Source organism: Periplaneta americana, chromosome 15 (assembly GCF_040183065.1).
Source record: "Periplaneta americana isolate PAMFEO1 chromosome 15, P.americana_PAMFEO1_priV1, whole genome shotgun sequence".
In the NCBI taxonomy this organism is placed as follows: Eukaryota; Metazoa; Arthropoda; class Insecta; order Blattodea; family Blattidae; genus Periplaneta; species Periplaneta americana.
In genome coordinates, this window is record NC_091131.1 from 25,051,166 (window position 1) to 25,073,960 (window position 22,795).

General features: G+C 36.5%; 1 protein-coding gene across 6 annotated transcripts in view; it reads left to right on the plus strand.

Annotated features, from left to right (window-relative positions):
* Eph (Eph receptor tyrosine kinase) overlaps positions 1–22,795 on the plus strand; it is a 1,260,465-nt gene that overhangs the window by 668,636 nt on the left and 569,034 nt on the right. For all 6 annotated transcript variants that reach the window (XR_011336069.1, XM_069846836.1, XM_069846837.1 and 3 more), the window contains exon 3: positions 7,141–7,305. Coding sequence is in view for 5 of the 6 variants with exons in the window: in XM_069846836.1 (XP_069702937.1) it covers positions 7,224–7,305 (82 nt within the window). In the remaining variant the exon portion in view is untranslated. The remainder of the gene's footprint in view (positions 1–7,140; positions 7,306–22,795) is intronic.

The window sequence follows — 22,795 nt, forward strand, 5'->3', positions numbered from 1 at the left end:
TAGCAAATGCCATTAGAAACTCAATTAACCAACCATGGGATTCCCCGTTTGTGTAATTATCTGGATAAAGCAGTCAATTAAAGACTCGTACACTCCTATCGTTTTCACTTTCTAGGAAACGGCATAATCTGAGTCGGTAAAAAGGAGCGCGAAACTTATTAATCACACAGCTCCTGTGTACTTTGCCGGGGCTGCAGCAGCTGTAATTGCAAACAAAGGAACGAGCTTTCCACAAAACAGATAATTATTGTTATGATGGGAAGAATAGCACCAGAATTTACGAGTTCCTTTTAAGCCTTGTTTACGATCACCTAACTGCCGTGTATCTGACAGTGCTATTGAGCGGAGGAATTCGTAACTGTGGCGGCGACTAATGTATACACACCTTATTAAAACGCTTTTGTTAACTTCAAAGCTTTTCATTGTGGTTGTGCACACTCAACTTGCTTTGCTTTCATCGTTACACAAGCGCCGAGCGTTTATTGGTACGGTGTTCTTGTTCGCTGACAAGAGACTGCAGTTATTGCGATGTTCAAATATTATAGCAGCACAAGTTGTTATTGCTATGGTGACAACAGTAATGACAGGTTTAATGCTGGTGTAAGCACCTGTTGTCACAAACGTCTTGTTCCTTTTGATCGAATTGGTGGTATCGTATGTATGTGGTTTGGAATTAAAATAAAACGCTAACAGGATTGTCTCCCACCCGTTTGGACTTCACAACACATTTTATATAGTAAGGCTCGAATAATTTGATAATTAAAATACTTATTAAAAATTATGTTCTGTACAGTCTTAGAAAAATATTTTGTCGCACAGATAGGCCTACTTTATAAGTCCCAGAAGGAGCAGTGCGCATGATCAGAGGAAGAGCAAGCTAGTTCACAAGAGAAGGACTAGTTGAGGTAATAAAATTAGTTTTGTTTCGTTGATGTCTGATCATGCGCACTGCCTCCTTTATGGGACTTACAAAGTACTAGTGGCTTGTGCAGCAAATGCTGCTGCAATCTAAGTTCGTTAGACGTTCAAATAAATTTTTTTCAGATTCATTCTCAATGACGAATACCTTGTCTTTTTGATAGTTATTTGCTTCCATAATAATGAAACATACTCCATCTGAATGGATTTTTTTATGCCAAATACTTTTTCTTGAACCTATCCAACTTCAGTTTTTGAGTTTCAACGCGAAAACGCAAGTAGGCCTATCAATGTCAGGACGATAGCAGTAGCCATTTCAGGTCATTGTGGATTGTAGGCAAAAGTTAAAAAAATGTCAGGTTTGCTAAGCTTTCGAACAATAGCTTTTTCGTATAGCTGCTGCATGTAGAATTCAGATGTAGAGCGTAAAATCATTTTATCCTACTAAGAGATCTTGCTGAAATGATCTGGAGACTACAAAAATTTCTAGGCCCCTTATTTTATCAGTAAGTAATACCTTTTTATCTTTCCTTAGGAACTGTAATTTTTGCGCTCTCTCGAGCCAATACTGAAGACAATGACACATATCAATATCTACACTACACCGCCATTAAGTATATGAAAAAGACCCAACCCCACTGGTTTAATAAGTATAAAATATTTGATTTTTAATAACAATATTATTATCTTAAGTTTTGTAGTTATATATAGCAGCCACTCAGTAAATTATAGAAATGAAGATCTAAATTAAGATATTCTCTACATTTACTTACATAACCTCAAAACGTTTCACTTTCATGTCATCAATATAGCATCAATATTATGTACAATTAATGAAGAATAGACGCATCATGATATTAACTATAATAATATTTAATTTCTAATGGTAATAATGTCATCAAACCACCTCAAGTTTCGTAGATTTGAATATCCAATACACAGCTGTACTCAGAAAATTATACACTGCAGAATCAGTTTTTAATAACAAATTGAATTGAGCTCTAAATATGTCGGCAATCCTGCAGGTCATGGTCTTCGTGTAATAGCCTATTGTGGGTGTGTGTTTTGTTCTGAAATTCAATCAAGTCGGCCGTGATTCAATACAGTTAGTTCTCAAAACTGACAACAGATGGATTTTGGAAAATAGGAAAATTATGTAGGAAAATTGACATTTCACTGAAAACTACTATTTTTCCGAAAAACTTTGGATGCCAGGCATGAAAATGAGGGGTCATTCATTAAAATCCGTTCAGCCGTTTTCCCGTAATTTCCATTACCAGTTCAAATTATATATATAGATATGCGATAAAATTTTTTTCTAAGACTGTACAGCTGATGGTGCACTCACTTCAGGTCTGAAATTTTTGAGAGTTCAGATCTCAATTAACAACGTAATAAATAAAATATGGTCTTTTTATTTAGTTCAATGGTGTAATCTTATTTTCAGTGTCCTCTATTTCGTCCTAGAATCCGCAACTATATTTTGATAACTCTTCTATCTGTATAAATTAAAAAAAAATCTTACAGGCGAATTTAAGGAAATTCCTATCATTGCTTGAAACTTGTATACTTACTTATAATGGCTTTTAAGGAACCCTGAGGTTCATTGTCGCCCTCACATAAGCCCGCCATCGATTCCTATGCTGAGCAAAATTAATCCAGTCTCTACTATCATATCCAACCTCCCTCAAATCCATTTTAATATTATCCTCCCATCTACGTCTTGGCCTCCACAAAGGTCTTTTTTCCCCTCAGGTCTTCCTATAAGCATTTCTGGTTTCGCCCATTTCAAACGTCTGGATTTAATGTTCCTAATTATGTCAGGTGAAGAATACATTGCGTGCAGTTCTGTGTTGTGTAACTTTCTCCATTCCCCTGTGATTTCATCTCTCTTAGCCCCAAATATTTTCCTAAGCACCTTGTTCTCGAACACCCATGCCTCTGTTCCTCTCTCAAAGTAAGAGTCCAAGTTTCAAAATCATACAGGTCAACCGATAATATAACTGTTTTATAAATTATAACTTTCAGATTTTTCGAGAGTAGACTGGATTAAAAAAATTCTCAACCGAATAATAACAGGCATTTCCCATATGTGAAACCAGTATACTCCAATTTTTTTTATTTTGCTAATAATTGTAACATAAAATATAGTATAAACAGAAAAAAAAAACTTTATCTCACCCCTGAAAGAGTAGAACTCGTGCTCAGGGGCGGATTCCTGAATTAAAATAGTATAGCTAACATACAGTATGGACGTATTTAATTTGGTGTATTTCATTTGATATTCATGTACGAGTATACACATAAACCAATAACCAATATTTCCTTGACTACTGTGTGAAAAATGGCGAGGCTTATTAAACGAAGGGCTTTTGGGCAACATAGTGACAAGCCATACTCAAATTTTACAGGAAAGCAACTCTTAAGTTTTAAAATTATAACAAGTAGTAAGCCTGATCTTTAAATATTAGTTTGAGATGCCATAACCTATAGGACGTTGAATAGTGTATCACAAATTTTATTACTGATAATTACTGTAATTAATGTAAAATATTTATACAGAAGTTAAGTTCAAATGTTTCTTGTTACTGTGTTGCTCCAACCCCTTCAAATATAGACATACTACGGATTGGAAGAAGAAGTATCGTGTAGAAAGCCATCACTTACATTTCTCTTTCCATCGCACCACGAGTGACGTCAGAGTAAACTTTTCACGTCAAAGCGTTTCAATTATTCTCTTCTGTACCTCAAACACAAACGTTTTACGTCAAAGTTTGGTTTTGAAGATGATAGAGCCTATACATTTCACGCTTTTCGTAAGAACTCAGCTTATTTCTGTCACTTAAAAGACATGATAATAGTTATTTATGGTACTTGTGAGGTAAGTGCATCTTTATTGCGCGAGTGGAAAGATTTAAGCACGAGGCGTCAGCTCAGTTGACTAACGCGTGTTGTTTTAAAATCCTATAAACCAACTTCGTAGGTTCAAGTCTCCTCGCATCCCAAAAGGTAAATTATTACGAAATTAAAAAAAAAATACATATTAGATATGGATGCAATGCACAAATTACGACGTAGTAGATAGAGAAAAGAGAAGGAGATTGAGTGTATGTATATTTAAGAAATGGTAATAAAGAAGTAGAGGTAGTGACATCTAGTAACTAATATATTAACTTCTTGAGTAATAGTTGAATGGAAAAGTATACGTGTTTACCCGGGTACTAGGGAAATACTAATGAACTGCGAGATAAAGTTCAAACTGTGAGGTAAAGTCTTTGGGCCGTATTCATAGACTTTTGCAGCACGCGCTACGAGCGTACTAAGCTAGCCCCGGCTATCCACTGGTTACTAGTACAGAATTCAGATCATATCCTATCGCTAACACTGGTTTATGAATACGAAAAACGCAAATAATCCACCGAAAGCCCGCGCTAAAAATGTCTATGAATACGGCCCTAGTGGAATAAAATAATGTTGAATAAAAGCCTACTTTACAAAAGCAAAAGTATTTAGTAAAGGCATGTTTTTCGTTATGGTCATGAATAAATGAAATTATTATTAATAAATTTGATTTGATTTGTTAGAAGATGTTGCTAACATTGTAAACCTAATGGAGCAATGAAGCTATTAATTATACGTTTTGAAGCCAATAAAATGAAGATGAAAACATTTGTTGGGAACTACGGGTGGTAAACGTATTTTGGTCCTGCTTTTATCTTGACCCAGAACGAAATAAAACCTGATACCGAACACGGCACGCGGTCTGGCGTTCATCTGTTTACCGATGTGAAGTTGCAATTTTGTGCCGATACATGTTTTATGCTGCCATATACGATAACCCGTAAGTATTTGCACTCATTGTGTATTCTATGTGTGAGGCAGGAACGAAGCGTCGTCCGTTATTTTTTAACATTGTATTCTCAAACAGAACTGAATGATGTCGGTTGTAAATAAAACTTGGAAATGCAGAAACTTTCCGGTAGGGATCCAGGGGTTTTATTGTACGCTACAAGTTAAGTTTGTTATCGGCATAAACGTCTGTAAACAAGCACCATCAGCATAAACATATAAACTTTAACATTGGTTATGAATGAAACACGTAGGCGTGCTTCGCATGTCGGACGAATCAGCATGGTGGACCGGTACACACCGATAACTGTCACACATGTGGAAACCTCTAATTTAAGGGCTAGGACGGTGCTAAATTCATTTTTATACTTCAGGAATGCTTCTTGGAATATACTCCAGGTTTATTGTCTTACAATAATTTGGGAATAATCACACAGAATAATTTTATGAAAAAAAAAAAAAACTATTTACTTTTTTCTCCCTGCGTCAAATATAATGGACCCGGGTTCGATTCCTGCTACATTACGTGGAGACTTTCATCCTCAAAAAGAATCAGCACCTATTGTGTTATACTTCCACATAAATCTCCCAGAAGAGGCATTAAACATGGCTGCATATTCCAAAACGAAATGGAGGACACTGGAGATACTGTTTCACGATTAAACTAAATAAAGAAACCATGTTTTGCTTATCAAATAACCAACTTAAAAATAAGACGCTATACATTTTTAATGCAGTTAAAATGACTAAAATTCACCATGTAATGATAATCACCTTATTAAGAATGGTTCACAATAAACCGGGAACGGATGTGACAACGAGAACGAGAACGGAAATAATGTTAAAATAAGTGTATTTAAATGTGAGCATTCACAATAGTTAATTGTGAATGTCCACATTTAAATACATGTATTTTAACAATATTTCCGTTCTCATTCCCGTTGTCGTTTCCGTTCCCGGTTTATTGTGAACCAGCCTTAAGTTATACTGCTTCCATCCCTTGTTTCTGAACACACATTTCTCAAAATTCTACTTATTATTAGCATAAGTAAAAACTTGTATAACTTGGGTTTATGACCAAAACTTAATATGTGCATTTGTTTGTTGTATCAGAATCTAACGTATGCATTTGTTTGTTGCAACATATTTGATCTTCATGTTGTATTAAAACTTAACTCACGCATTTGTTTAGTGCAGCAAAACTTAGATTTTACATTTTTTTAAATTTCATTAACACCTAACTTGCACATTTGTTCGTTGCAACAAAAACTTAATTTGCGCATTTATTTGTTGCAACAAAATTTAACTTATGCATTTGTTTGTTACAATATAAAACTTGTGCATTTGTTTCTTGCATCGAAACCTAACTTGTGCTTAATCGAAACCTAACTAAACTTGTGCATTTGATTGTTGCATCGAAACCTAACTTGTGCATTTGTTTGTTTAATTGAAACCTAACTAAACTTGTGCATTTGTTTGTTTAATCGAAACCTAACTAAACTTGTGCATTTGATTGTCGTATCGAAACCTAACTTGTGCATTTGTTTGCTTAATCGAAACCTAACTAAACTTGTGCATTTGATTATCGTATCGAAACCTAACTTGTGCATTTGATTGTCGCATCGGAACCTAACTTGTGCATTTGTTTGTTTAATCGAAACCTAACTAAACTTGTGCATTTGATTGTCTCATCGAAACCTAACTTGTGCATTTGTTTGTTTAATCGAAACCTAACTAAACTTGTGCATTTGATTGTCGCATCGAAACCTAACTTGTGCATTTGTTTGTTTAATCGAAACCTGACTAAACTTGTGCATTTGATTGTTGCATCGAAACCTAACTTGTGCATTTGTTTGTTTAATCGAAACCTAACTAAACTTGTACATTTGATTGTTGCATCGAAACCTAACTTGTGCATTTGTTTAATCGAAACCTAACTAAATTTGTGCATTTGATTGTTGCATCGAAACCTAACTTGTGCATTTGTTTGTTTAATCGAAACCTAACTAAACTTGTGCATTTGATTGTCGCATCGAAACCTAACTTGTTCATTTGTTTGTTTAATCGAAACCTAACTAAACTTGTGCATTTGATTGTTGCATCGAAACCTAACTTGTGCATTTGTTTGTTTAATTGAAACCTAACTAAACTTGTGCATTTGATTGTTGCATCGAAACCTAACTTGTGCATTTGTTTGTTTAATCGAAACCTGACTAAACTTGTGCATTTGATTGTTGCATCGAAACCTAACTTGTGCATTTGTTTGTTTAATCGAAATCTGACTAAACTTGTGCATTTGATTGTTGCGTCGAAACCTAACTCCTGCATTTGTTTGATGCATCAAAACATAAGTTGTGCATTTATTTGTTGCAGGAACCCTGATGAGGACTTCCGCCTTCAAAGTGACCGCTATGCTATAAAAGGGGCGAATTTGGGACGGTGAAGTCACGTGGACGATGGGCGGGCAGTTGCCGAGGCTGCTGCTTCTGCTGTTCGCCGCCGTAGCGCTTCTGTGCTCACCCTCTTCATCCGAACAAGGTAGGGAACGATATCAACAAAATATTAATTCCTTTGAGATCATTGCGCAATGCGGCCATGTTATATTTATATATACGACGAAGCTTTATTGTTGAATTGCGTGCAAGACTTCTTTTGTGCACGGGACGCCATCTTCTGTGTGTTATGTTCTTGAAGAATCTATTGTCAGTATCTTTCCTGCAGAATTGAAACCATTAGGAGATGAGACAGTGGTTTTAGTTATTTCTTTTTTATATAAAGAAAAAAAAAAGACACTTAAGTCGGTTTCTCTTCATGATAAAATGCCATTACATCATACCCAGTGCTGTATGGACGAAACGATCCAAGTGGTCTTTTTCAAAAGCGCGTTTGTCTAGTGCCTGCGAACGCTGGCTGGCTGCCTTGTGTTCCATTCTGGCGAGCAAGACTTTTAAACTTCTTTTCTTCTACACATAATTATTATTCGCGTTCGTCGAGCCGTGTCATTTCAAATAGCAGAGCGTCTTGTGATTGTCGAGAGATCCTGAGTTTGATACGAGGTTTCAAGCTTTCACTGTGATTGTGTTAAAGTAAAACCCTACACTTTTCTTGCAAATCCTGGGATTGGTTTCGAGCAGAAAGTATTGGAAATGTTAAACGTATTTTCAGCCGTAGAGTAGACTAAGTACTGTGCAAATTAGTTTTTATTTTAGTTGGTTATTTTACGACGCTTTATCAACAGCTTAGGTTATTTAGCGTCTGAATGAGATGAAGGTGATAATGCCGGTGAAATGAGTCCGGGGTCCAGCACCGAAAGTTACCCAGCATTTGCTCATCTTGGGTTGAGGGAAAACCCCGGAAAAAACCTCAACCAGGTAACTTGCCCTGACCGGGAATCGAACCCGGGCCACCTGGTTTCGCGGCCAGACGCGCTGACCGTTACTCCAGAGGTGTGGACTTGTGCAAATTAACTGAGGTAAACTTATTTTATCACAAGATGTCAAGCGCCACATACTGCATCTGAGACTCAATGTAAGCGGCAAGTATACTGTTTTCGCTGTAAGAAAAATCCTAATGTAAACACAAGCACGTGGCTGTCATACCTGTGATTGGCTCGCAGTCGAAACACTCACACGGCGCAGGAAAACATAGTCCGTATTTGGAAACCATCATCTTGTATTATTTGAAAATAAAAAATTGAATTCTAGTTGTTAAATACAATGAAACATGTAACTTCACTCATATGTAAAACGCTATGTAAAAGAAAAGCTACTTTTATATTTTGTTATGTACAGTAGAACCCCGATTATCCGTCACCCTATTAACCGATTGTTGGATTATCCGTCTGTCATTTTCTTCTTTTTTTGTTACAGAAAAAATATTGAGTATTGTACAATACAGTAGCACGTATTTTTTTATAGACCCTTTGCCCTTACACATTATGATCTACTGTTCGAGTGACCTGTTTAATTTATCTGCAAAACGTCTTTCAGAAGTTCCAAAAGAATACATGTTGTGCTAAGTATCGAAGAGAAGTGCTTATAATTGAGTGGTTTTCGAAAAGAGGAACTATGGTTCATCTCACATCGGAATACGAGATTGGAGTTACAACTGTGCGGGATTTAATAAAAAACAAGAATAAAGTGTTTAAATTACTTCAATCTATAACATGAGACCTATAGACTACTTTCCTTTCTTTCCACAGAAATCCATAATAGGAAGTTTCCTTAACCCTTAGAAACCCGCCATTAATTCATTCATAGTGTTCTGTCACTCTAAACCCAACATTCTCCAGTCTTTCCTATTTTCTGTCCTCTTAGTCTCCGCATATGATCCATACTTAATGTCGTCTATCATCTGATATCTTCTTCTGCCCCGAAATCTTCTCCCGTTCACCATTCCTTCCAGTGTATCCTTCAGTAGGCACTTTCTTCTCAGCCAGTGACCCAGCCAATTCCTTTTTCTCTTCCTGATCAATTTCAGTATTATTCTTTCTTCATCCACTCTTTCCAACAGAGCTATTATACTTAAAACTTCTGATCCACTACCTAATGTGTTAAAACACATGGCCACAGAGAAAATTATGAAACTAAATTCTGCAACACTTAATTTATGAAAGTCTTCTATAGTACGGATTATCCGATTTTTTCGATTAATCGTTCAGCCCACCCCCTTCATTACCACGGATAATAGAGGTTCTACTGTACTATGAATGCGGATGAATACAAACAGTAATACCGAAGTAGTCTGTTCTTGTAACAAGCTGGCGTCACTTGAGCTCGTAGTTATCCACGTAAGCACGTGGTACTGAAGTATGGCTTCTACATCCTCGATGCGTGTGGTTATTAAACATAAGAGTAGAAACCCTCTCAAAAGCGGAGAAAAACGAATAGTCTTAAATGTATATAATAAGTTAAGTGAGTTTTAATTACAGTAATTATAAAGTAAATGTTTCCTAAGCGAATGAATGCATAGTAGTGAGGTTAGGTTTACTTGACGAGGAACGGGAAATGTTTAACATGAAACAGAATGTACAAGAGTAGGCGGGAACACGTACTGAGAATCTATGGAGCCAAACAGCGGCCAATGAAGCCTCACTTCAGTCACGTGATATTGTTTACATTAGGATTTTTCTTACAACGAAAAGATTATAGATATCTGTCGATATCATTAAGAAGTTTTTAGTTCTAAGTATTGGAAAGATAATTTCATAGTTCGCAGCGTTCCACCATATTTCAACCGTATAGAGGACTCGTGGATAATAATCATGAGGCAACTAAGTATAATACGTTTCAAAACGATGAATGAATGGTCATTTACCAATTACGAATTGGTTTTCGCTCGGCGACAGTTACAATTAAAAAAATGCACGATACAGGAATATATATGACTATAGACTATACATGGTGAAGTGTTCGCTAATGTTATGTTTTATTTAACGACGCTCGCAACTGCAGAGGTTATATCAGCGTCGCCGGATGTGCCGGAATTTTGTCCCGCAGGAGTTCTTTTACATGTCAGTAAATCTATTGATATGAGCCTGTCGCATTTAAGCACACTTAAATGACATCAACCTGGTCCGGGATCGAACCCGCAACCTTGGGCATAGAAGGCCAGCGCTATACCAACTCGCCAACCAGGTCGACTGAAATGTTCGTAATTGGATAACATTTCAAATCGATAGCAACTTGACTCGGCATTTCTTCTGCAGCCCAGTGTACGTCCTTATTGTATGAACAACCAACCGAAAGCTGGAAGGATCGTAAGAGTTGTGACGCCCGGTTCAAAGCCGGCACTGTTATTTTAACAGCACATAATTCACACATAACAACACCTTATCCGGTGTCAAGCATATTTGCTCGAGCTCCTATAATGTACATAATATAGGATGCCTTCTTTAATGTCTGGGTAATTTCAGATTGATTATTGATTGTATGTAATATTGTTCCGTGTCTTGACCTAAGTTCAAGGTACTGAACAGATGAATAGAGAAAACGCACAGCTATTTTGTTCTCGTGTCTGCAGGGAGCTGGGATGGATATTTCCTCGGTTTAATGTCTCCCTTGGGGCGTTGTAGTAGCAAAGTATCAGCATTTTGCGATAGTCTGTAACGGCTGGTTCCAAACTACTGATTATTTACGGTAGTTTGTAGCTTCTTTGCTTCTTTATGTTATCCCTCTTTGCTTCTTTTCTGTACATATTTCTTTTCTTCCGTTTCTTCTCTACCTTTGCCTTCCTTTAACTTTTTTGTTTTTGTTTCTCAATGTTTTCTTTCCAACTCATACATTTTATCTTCCTCTGTTTTTCATACTTTGTCTTCTTTCTCTCTTAAATTTCTTTTCTTTTCTTCTTGGTTAATTTATCCTTTTATTTATTTATCTATCTTTTTTATATAAGGTTCTTAGAAAAATATTTGGGGCTAAGAGGGATGAAGTTATAGGAGAATGGAGAAAGTTACACAACGCAGAGCTGCACGCATTGTATTCTTCACCTGACATAATTAGGAACATTAAATCCAGACGTTTGAGATGGGCAGGGCATGTAGCACGTATGGGCGAATCCAGAAATGCATATAGAGTATTAGTTGGGAGGCCGGAGGGAAAAAGACCTTTAGGGAGGCCGAGACGTAGATGGGAAGATAATATTAAAATGGATTTGAGAGAGGTGGGATATGATGTAGAGACTGCATTAATCTTGCTCAGGATAGGGACCAATGGCGGGCTTAGGGGCGGCAATGAACCTCCGGGTTCCTTAAAAGCCAGTAAGTAAGTAAGTAAGTATCTATCTTTTTTATGAACTGCATAAGTTCATAGCGTTTTTATTTTTTCATCCCACCACTACTTTATTAGGAGATTGGTTATCGTTTGCTTTCCCAAAACACACTATGAAATGTTTCATATAAACTAATTTTATCTCGACAATAAAAAAAACGAGAAACCTAGATTTAAACTTTTTTGTCTGAAATATCTCAAAGAATAATCCCTGAAATTAATGGCATTCAAATATCAATCAAAAAGTAAAAAAAGTCCAGGACTTTCAACAGGAATCAGATCACCACTTTTTTCTTCCTTTAAGAATTGGCTAGTGTTAAAATCTTCAGCTTTTCAAGTGAGAGTAGCCCAAAAATTGTCTATTTTACGTTGGAGGATCTGAAATATAACAATTATTATTATTATTATTATTATTATTATTATTATTATTATTATTATTATTATTATTATTATCATCATTAGATTTGTTTCTACAGAAAGTTGGTGACGGTTTGACAAAAAGATTACTATTAATATTTGAGGAGAAAAATTCGCTCCGACGCCGGGGATCGAACCCGGGTCCTTGGCTCTACGTACCAAGCGCTGAGCTACGCCGAATTCAATCCACAGCACCGGATCGAACCTTCCTCCTTCAGTGTTTTCCTTTGTGGCCTGATTCAAAGTTAGGAATATATGTTGATGTATATGTCTAGTGTCAACTGCCATTATACTAGGAGCGCACTCAGTTGAGTGACTGATTTGGCCGGGATTCCGCAGTTGTGATGCAGTGCTAGCTATGAGAATACTATGGATTTATTAATTTGTCCTACGGCATAGCTCAGTGGTCAGAACGCTTGGTACGTAGAGCCAAGGACCCAGGTTCAATCCCCGGCGCCGGAGCGAATTTTTCTCCTCAAATATTAATTGTCAATATTACAGAGATTATTCTGTAGAATAAATTAATAAATCCATAGTAAAAAGATTACTGCAAAAAGTACTTCTGTGCCAGTCAAGTGGATAAAGGTTCAGTACAACTATCTTAATGCGCATGCGTCAGTTGTGATTTGAGATTTGTTTGCACTTGATCCGCAGATCAATTCTGATTGTTAGGAATTGGTTTGTGATGCTGTAAAAACGCGTGACTTTTAGTCAGCAACAGTCCGATTTTGAAGTTATCACTGTATGAACACTAAAATCCATGTGCGGTGCTCATGACTGTTCAAACCAGTTTCAAACCGCTGTAGAAACATACCTATTTTCAACTGTATTCAAATATTACCATTAATAAGGAAGTATTTACCGGTAAGTGGTTTTTCATAACGCTCAGGTTCATTGTTGGCGAATCCGTCAGCAGAGCAGCGGCGATCCAGAGGAGTGGCTTTCTAGGAATTTTAGCCTTTGGCCAAAAGTGAGATCATATAGCAGCGGATAAAAACGTCGAACTTGTCCTTTGGTTTCGACGATTGATGTCGCAGTCGAACCACCGTGCATTTGTGTGGTGAAAGAAATCATATTGCTTGGCCACTCGACATCCTGTGTGATTGTATTTAGGCTATCAAATAAGTTTTATTTGAAATGCTTTATTTTACGATCTTTTCAAACTATTGCCCATTATTGAAAAGAAAGAAATCATATTGCTTGGTCACTCGACATCCTGTGTGATTGTGTTTATCAAGTAAGTTTATTTGGAATGCTTTATTTAACGACCCTTTCAAACTACTGCCCATTATTCATATAAATTTTTTTCTTTACGGATTTGTTGTCTTCGTCTTTCAATAGTTTGTCTTACCAACTGTGAAATAAAATCTTTCTTTTCTCCGATAAGGATCATTACAAAGACGTTGATAGTGATGATACAATAATAGTAGTAGTAGTAGTAGTAGTAGTAGTAGTAGTAGTAGTAGTAGTAGTAGTAATAATAATAATAATAATAATATATTTATAAACAATTATAAAAAACATAGAAGGTATTGAAGAAGAGAAAATTAAAAACCGAATCTAAGAGAAAGTTATATCCAGGCTTCGAGACTTTGGACCCGATACAATAAGTTTACTGTGCATGCACTATAGGTTGTTGACTCGCTGCAGGTAGATAGAGATGTGTTGAGGTAACAACGTTGCTATTTAGAGTAGAGTACGGTAGTATCGGGGAAACACATATGTACATTCTGAAAGTAAATGTACGTTACACAATGATAATGTCAAAAGAATGTGAAGAGCATTTATTCTCCTGTCTTTTATAAGCATTTGTGTTTAATTATACACAGTGTTAATAGTGGAAATAACCATGTAGCAATTTTAATTTTTTCATTTATCCTATTTGTCGTCTTTAGGAAGTGCAGTTACAGTACCGAAATACAATGTACTACAAGATACATTCTCAGTGTCTCAAATGTAAATCTTTTTCGGTTAGGAACAAAACGAAAAAACCTAACATCATTGCAGTCTCTAAGAGACAGTCTTTTATTCTAGGGTGACTCTATGTCCACTAATTTGCTGTTTATGTTACACAATGTTCCATATCTGTTATTTTTACTTAAAATTGATTTCCACTTCTGTTTACACGTTCAGTAACCGGTGTACTTGGTGTCTCATTAATTCTCTGCATCATTTTCTAAATTAATTTGAGGGCTTCCGGCATCTCTTGCTCTGATTTTTCTAACCGTGTAATAGTTTCAGACACAGTTACTATGAAAACCAAATTATTCGTCAGAACCTTCAAATTCAGAGCGTTTTCCTTTGCGTATTTGTTGGCATTCATTCTACAGTACCCCCACCCACTGTACGCTTTACCACTAAACTATTATTATGCGGATTTCCCACTGAACTGCTCTATTGGGTCCGAAGTCTCGAAGCCTGGTTATATCATACTGAAACTCAATATAGTGAGGTACAGGTATTTGGAAACATTGAATCTTAATGTTTGTCTATCATGTGATATCTTTCGCCCTGAATTTTTGTCCCGTTTACTATTTCTCCCAGTGCATACTTCAGTAGGCTGTTTTTCCTTAGCTATTGACCCAGTCAATTTATTTTACTCTTCCCGATCAATTTCACCATTATTATTTCCATCACAGCTTCATTCCTTATTCTGTCTGTCCATTTCACACGCTCAATTCTTCTCCATATCCACATTTCAAATGCTTCTAATCGTTTTTATTCTTTTCGTCGTAATATCAATGCTTCTGGCACATACAAAGCACTTCTCTAGTCTTTTCCCTAGTTCTTTTTTTAAAGATCTGCAGAAGATGGTCCATTTTCTATTAAAAATCAGTGTATCTCTAGTTTTAATTTCGCCTAACTGATCCTTCATTTTCTCGTTGTTCTTGTTGCATCATAGACATCGTTTGTGCTACTTGAAAATCTTGGTCAGTTGACAACTGATGACCGGGGGATGAGTAATTCGCTTGTAACACAATCAACAGCCAGTTTCCACGTTCTTTCGTACTCGTTGGGTTGAATTATCGACCCACATAGAAATACATGAGAATTAGATTTTGTTGTGGTTAGGCTACTATTGTTACCAGCACTCCCAAGTTTCGTAGTTGTTGTTGTTGCTGCATATATAAACAACAACGGTGAAAAGGTTTCCAATTATTCGAGCTTGATGTACTGATTCCGATATGACAAGCGACCGCTTCATTCGTTTTGCAGTGGCATACCAATTACCATAGTAACGAGTGACCATAGTAACGACTACTGTTGGAACCGCAGGACACTGATGTGAAATGGAGATGACACCAAAACACGGATGGGAGTTTTAATGCATTAGCTTCAACAAAAAGTTCACAAACTCATTCCGAGAGGAGGGGGGAAGGGCCGGGGATGTCGAATGTGTAAATGAGAAGGAGGGGAGGGCTTTTTCGAACGGGGTGGGGGGCGAATGGCTAGTTGTATTGAAGGCATAATTACAGCCGAACCTTTTAGAAGTGGGATATTCCACATTAAGCCGGGAAGTCTGTTGTGATTATGATATCAGCGCTTGTTGATTTTATTATACTTCATACGGGTTTTTAGTGTCTGTTTTGCGTGATATTATGGCTAATAGAATATTTTTTTTAGAATGCAAGTTTTTAATACATCATCACTGAACGTTCATCCAATCATCGTGATCCAGATCACACCTAATTTGCTTCATTCTTCTGAGTTTCCACAAAGCTGACATACATTTTCGTGTTTAAATTCATCATAGCCATGTTGCTGTTTGTGCAGACATACGGACGCTCTTGTTTTATTAATTGTAGTCCTGCTTTCAACATTTTATTTCAACCCTAAATTAACTCGTTAAAATGTTCGCACTGTCATCAGTACGCTTTTGTGTTGCACTCACGTGACATGATGAGAAGTAGGAACGTTTCTTTTGTGATTTTATTTTGTTATGATTTTGGTACTGCAATAAAAAAATAATCATAGAATGACCATCAAAGTTTTTACGTCTACTGAAAAAGATGTAGAGTGTTGAGGTGACATTTGATATGTGTTTACTTAATAATAATAATAATAATAATAATAATAATAATAATAATAATAAAGTAAAAGGTAAAGGTATCCCCGTAACATGTCATGAAGGCACTTGGGGGGCATAGAGGTAGAGCCCCATGCTTTCCATGACCTCGGCACTAGAATGAGGTGGTGTGGTCGGCACCCCCGGGAAAGACCCGGTACTCAATTTTATAGGAGACTGAGTGAACCTCGGGGCCGTTCTGAAAGTTTGGCAACGAGAAAAAATCCTATCACCACCTGGGATCGAACCCCGGACCTTCCAGTCCGTAGCCAGCTGCTCTACCAACTGACCTACCCGGCCGCCAATGATAATAATAATAATAATAATAATAATAATAATAATAATAACAACAACAACAATATACTATTATTATTATTATTATTATTATTATTATTATTATTATTATTATTATTATTATTACTAACGAATGTTATCTTGACTAGGGTGGTCCTTGCCGCTCTGGCTGTTAAATCAGAGGTTCGCGAGCTCATTTATCCGGTCGATCTTAATTGAATATAAAGAACATCTAATTCGCCATGACGTGAATACAGAATGATGTAATAAACGAGTAAATAAATAAATAAATAAATAAATAAATAAATAAATAAATAAGTAAATAAAAAACTTACAAAAGAAGAATTTGATTTGTGAAACTGCTGAAATATGTATTAGAAATACTATTATGCAAAACTATTTTATGTAAGTATAAAAGTTATAACCAAATTAATAATGCGTTTGTGTATACAAAAACACTCCCAAAAATAATATAAACTTATGAAAAAAATTATTTGATTAACAATATTTTCACCGTTACAATTACACATATATAAAAACTAAATATAAACATTTACATAGAGATAATAAATTTTACAGGAGAAAAAGTTCGTCCGTCCAAAGGGCTGGACTCTGGAAGAGTACCCAAAACGCTAGTTGCATTTCCGCGTTGAATAGCAATACTTAAGCGTTGACGCAAATAAGTAGTGCAACGGGGATCACCAGTAATGGAGATCAAAATTTGGCCGATTTGAGATACCAAAAGTTTAGCGTCATGACTCCAAGGACCGAAGGTCTCCACAGCAAATGGGACAAAGGTATAATTGTCTAAAAGATGAGCATATTTATTGACTTTCTTCTTCACGGCTAATTCAGCAGCAGATGCTGCGCGTCTGGAGGTATTCGGTAAGTGAGATGGCGCTAGAGTGTCAACGCAAGTGGAGTCCCAAATTAAAGATTTTCCTGTAGACCATGGAATTAAGGTCAGACCATCGGGTCGTTTACCATCTGCGCGACTAATACCTGGTGGTTCCAAAAGAGACGGGACGCCACAAGAAGTCAGAGATCTTTTAATGATATCGTTGAGTGATGTAAGTACAGTAGAACCCCGATTATCCGTCACCCTATTAACCGATTGGCGGATTATCCGACTGTCTTTCTCTAGCTCCTTTTTTTTTTTTTTTTTTGCAAAAAACAAATGAAGTTCTGTACATTATGTTAGTACATATTTGTTCTGCAGTGGGTTATTAATTATTGCAAGTCTTTACCCTTACACAGTATGTAGTAGGAATCTTTCGTTACTGGCAACAGGAACAGTTATTTGTGGGAGGCGGTGTTTTTTCCCCAACTTGTAAAATAGTCACTAAATGTTTTCAAAGAAATTACCCCAAGAACTTTTAACCCGTGTACCATTCAGTCCTTATCCTTACTACTCGAGTGGTCGTACTTTGTACTTCTATGTAAAATGTCTTCAACGAGTGTCAAAAGAAAGCGTGTTGTGGTAATTTTCGAAACAAATACAAATACTTAAGAGATTTAAAGAAGAAACTGTGGCTTATTTCGCGTCAGAATACGAGATTGGCGTTACAACTGTACGCTTTCAGTTACAAAAAAGTACAAGAACAAAATTGTACAAAGTACGAGTACGTAAATCTACAACACGAGGCTTTTACTTTTCCCATCTTTCTGCAGACAACCTTCTCCCTTGGTCTTTAAAACCCGTCGTTGACAACCGAACTTAAGTCACTGAAGTTCTGATTCATTATCAAGCATGTTAAACACAACAGCATGGAGGAAATTACGAAATAGTAGTTTAATTTATGAAAATTTTTATTTACCGATTATCCGATTTTTCGATTAACCGTTGAGTCCATCCCCTTCATTACCACGGATAATAGAGGTTCTACTATTTAACTTTGAAATTCCTCACATTTATTCACTTAAATCTCTGCACTGTAAGATAATAGTCTAGCGGTCTTACTAATAAAAACTCTATATACACACGTTTAACTGTCTTATACTTATACAATGAGTAGCTCGTTTATACGTCGTGTGTAAATTCCTTACTAATAATCACTACATACGTCGTGTATAACAGTACAACTATTACACGGCTACGTCATAGTTTCGTCATTACTTAGTTACGAAAGGTAATAGAATATCTGAGGTTCTCTATTGCATCCGGTAGAGCGCTCTAGTGTTGCATGTTAAGTATCGATAGTACAACTGGCTCTAATCGATTACCACACTACATTTTGGTCAGAGAGTACAAGCTACAGCAATATTATTCTAATAATTCTATGATCTTTGGTTTCTTCTTTGGTTACAAGGCATCCATCATCATAAAATGACAGTCGATACGAACAGCTGTTAGAGGGGCGGCCATTTTTTCTCTATATACAACGCTAAAACAAGGGGTTTCGTGTATATAACTACTGCAAAGCAATTCCCATTGTATAGTTACAGCCTGTTTATACGGCCATAGCTTATTGACGATTTATTAGTAACGTTTTCTGTCTCAACTCTGCATAAGTCTCGTATAAAAACTATACACGGTTTATTAGTAAGACTGTAGCTATATTAACCAAAAATTCGGCGAACAAAGTGTTAATTCCCAGCAGAATAGAGGAGTTTTATTTATCTTCGGCATGAATTACACGTTAGTCTCTTGTTCGCTGTCTTGACCTAGCACCATGGTGACCTACTTGAAAGTGTATTATAGGTTCATATTCCTCATCGGAGTAAAAACAGGACGGACCATACGGCAGATGATCATCTTGTTGTTCTGCAAAACCCAGGTTCGTCTTCTCGTAAAAAAGACGGATTGGGGTGCAAGTCGTGCGACTGTGGAACAATGCCAGACAGTGATGTATGCTCCGCGGCAAATGCGTAATTACAAGATTACCCCAGCGTAAGTACAGGTGCAGCAAAAACTCTTCACTCCTGTGTGGCCCCGCGCACTGTCGTAAGAACAACATTATGACAGCAATATCTCCCCTATCGTCGGCGAATATGTGAAGCGTGGGGATTTCTTAATCATGAATTCTCTTTTGAGAAGTTTCAGAATAAGAATTAACTTGAATTAAGTTAAGGTCCTAATAAAATGATGACGACAAATTATTTAAAACGGATGAATGAAGAATTCAGAAATAATTTGTATCAATATTCTTGAACGAACTAGAGAACCTGGACTTTCAGGTAAAAGAAATGAGAAGAGGGACGAGGAGGAGAGGTGAAAGAGAGGTTGAACTGTAAATAAAATTAATGTTATTGTTTAAGTTTTGAAGCCAGATAGTTCAGAGCGAGTCAAACCTAAGTTGCCGACATTCTTACCGAGCTATTATTCAAGTAAGTTTTACAGGGCGTTGTGCCTGAAAAGTCAGATTTGTATAATATGCACTTACTGTTTCAATTAAAAAAAAAACAAATTTAAGTCACACAGTAAGTGTGCACTCAATGTTGGGCTCTGTCGTTAGGTCAATCCACTTGAGGTATGTGGATATAATGGTAAAATTGAGCCGCGGTCTGGTAGAGTTTCTGAGTAGCTCAGTTGGTAGAGCATTGGCGTGCTCAAAGGTCCCGGGCTCGATACCCGGCTCTGGAACAATTTGTCCCTTGAAATTATCCAAGTAAACTTTACAGATTTGTATGTCAGAGTAATATTCACACAGGCTTTTCAGCTGCCGATAATGCATAACGCTGTTTTTACGCTTGTGATGTTTGTTAAATATTTCCTACACACAAAGATAAAAAAAATGTTACATCACTATTAGGATAAAGATTCTGTACTTCACATGAGTTCTTGAATTTTCTGTCTATCACGTTTAGAAACAAATAGATCGTAATAATTGCTGAAAATGTTTCCTTAACAGAATTTAGGTTTTGCTTCCTGTTAATTTTGAAGATTCTATCGTAAAAAAAAAAACGAAGAAAAAAATAAATGAGTATAATAATTTGTTTTTATAAAACAGGCATGACACTGCGATGTAATTACGGAACCCCTCAACATCCAGGCATGTCATACAACCGTTTATTTTACCTGAGCCCTCCCCATCCAAATCCACAGGCGAGATAGTGCACCGCAGCTGGCCTAAGTACAAAGAATATTGCTGAATTACCCGTGTCTCTCCAATAGAGAAAAAAGCAGGCCTCTATTTTAACTATGATCATATGCATAGTACAACAATGCATGTTTTACAAACGAGCTTATTTTCAAAACGATCTTTGTCCATTCCCTTAACTTTGTAGGAAAATCACGAAAAACGTTTTTAGGTCTAAAATTTCGTACCAGCTAATCAAGACACATTATGAAATCAAGGAGGTTGGGTGCATTTAGAATCAAATGAGAGCATGAAAGTCTTTGTTTACAAAGCTGGAACTAATATTTTGTCGCAGTTTTGCTGTGGACAGATTCAGTTTGATTCCAATAGTCACTTTTAAAGCAAGATTTTAATGGTTTAGAGGGCATTCTGAAGCAAAATCAAGACTATTATATGTGGAGTTATATTTGAAGAATGCATGGACACAGGAAGCTAATTTCCGTTATCAGGTGAACAAAATACGTTTTGAAAATGAGCTCCTCAAATGCGAAATTTGAATACGATATTTTGAATAGGCTTACTGTTTTCCTTATTTTTTGCATTACTTGAGTTTATTTTAATTTTATGTTTTGTCTATTTATGTATCTCCTATTTTTTTTGTGTTGTATTCACTAACATCCTTATCGTACCGATAGTTGTCATGGAAACCTGACGATTTTTTTGTGTTGTATTCACTAACATCCTTATCGTACCGATAGTTGTCATGGAAACCTGACTATTTTTTTTGTGTGTATTCACTAACATCCTTATCGTACCGATAGTTGTCATGGAAACCTGACTTTTTTGTATTGTATTCACTAACATCCTTATCGTACCGATAGTTGTCATGGAAACCTGACTATTTTTTGTGTTGTATTCACTAACATCCTTATCGTACCTATAGTTGTCATGGAAACCTGACTGCGTTTTATTGAAACCAAAGCTGGAAGTATTGAATGTTACGATACAGTTTTCTTTTTTTTTTTTTCCCCCCTCCCTGGCATAGAATAACACTGTGACGTTTAAGCTTCAAAAGGCTCAGATTAGTAAAATGTTGTGGATCTGGAACTAAGTAAAAGCCAAATGAATGGAGAAGCATCTGAAAAAAAGGAGACGTAGAAACTGCTGCTACAGACCATCTGGGACCACAAGACGGATCGTGGTGAGGAAGGGGAAGGATGGGATGGGATATTCGTTCCAGATTCGAACTATAGTTGCAGACATTCAACTCGACTAACCGCTCGAGCCATTCCGCCATTATAAATGCTAATTGTCTAACGAAAGTAAAAAGCAAGACAAAGGACACGAATGGTAATCAACAGCAAGAGGCCGGCAAAAAGGAGAAAACAGGAGGAAAAACGTCAGTGAAAAGAAGTTGGGAGTAGAAAAGGAGGTCACAGGAGATGGGTAATGTCTACCTTGCATTTCCGCTAAACTACCTTAACTGGCCTTTGCTTGCTGAAAGCATCCCTCTTCCCTCACTGTTCACATTCAGCAGGAAACCTTTTGAATACCTGCCTAACAAAGAAGAAAAATAGGGGGCATAGAAATTCTTCACATAAAAGGGGGTTGGACTTTAAGGCGAATTACGTTCTCTTATTTATTATTTTTTTAGTACATTCAATTATATGGCTTACAAGCTGCTTTTTTATCATTAGGGTTGTTTGAAAAGAAGAAGGTGTAATATGACCCGGGCTAACCGGGCCAATTGCTTCATAAACCTTGTGCCAGTATTTGACGTTAAGGGGAAAGCGAAGCATGAGGACTTCATACAATAAAAACGTTCGTACTAGTCTGTTATTACAAGCGACAGTAGAGCTTATTTCACGAAGGAGTGTGCATTATTATTATTATTATTATTATTATTATTATTATTATTATTATTATTATTATTATTATTATACATACTGTATATTCATATAGCATGCTTTTCCTGGGTATAGGACAGGCATGCCAATTGATGCCCACAGGAGCAAGCGCGCGCTTTAGAGCCCAGGAGAGCCTGAGCGCTTTACAGCGGAAAGGAAAGAGAAAGACGAAAGAGGTGGTATATGCCGTTTGGTCGAGCTATATTCAGGGATGACCAGCACTGATTCAATAGATAAAGGGAAGAGAACTTATTAAAACTGTATCCATGTTAATTTTTAGATTTGCCTGAGATGTATAAGTGTTTTATAAGAATGTAAGTTTTAATTTTAATGCTCATTTTTCACAAGGTTGATTTTTTTTATTCAAAAGAAATATTTTCTCAACTTTTCGTATAGAAAAGTGAAATTTTCAGGTATTGGCCTATTTATTTAGTAGCCTTACAGAATGTTTTCGTAAATCTAATATACCGTATATACGTATTACTGAAGATAGTGTATTGAACATTTTGAAAATATTCGTATGGAAATTGTTTGTAAGGAAATGAATTAACAAAGCAA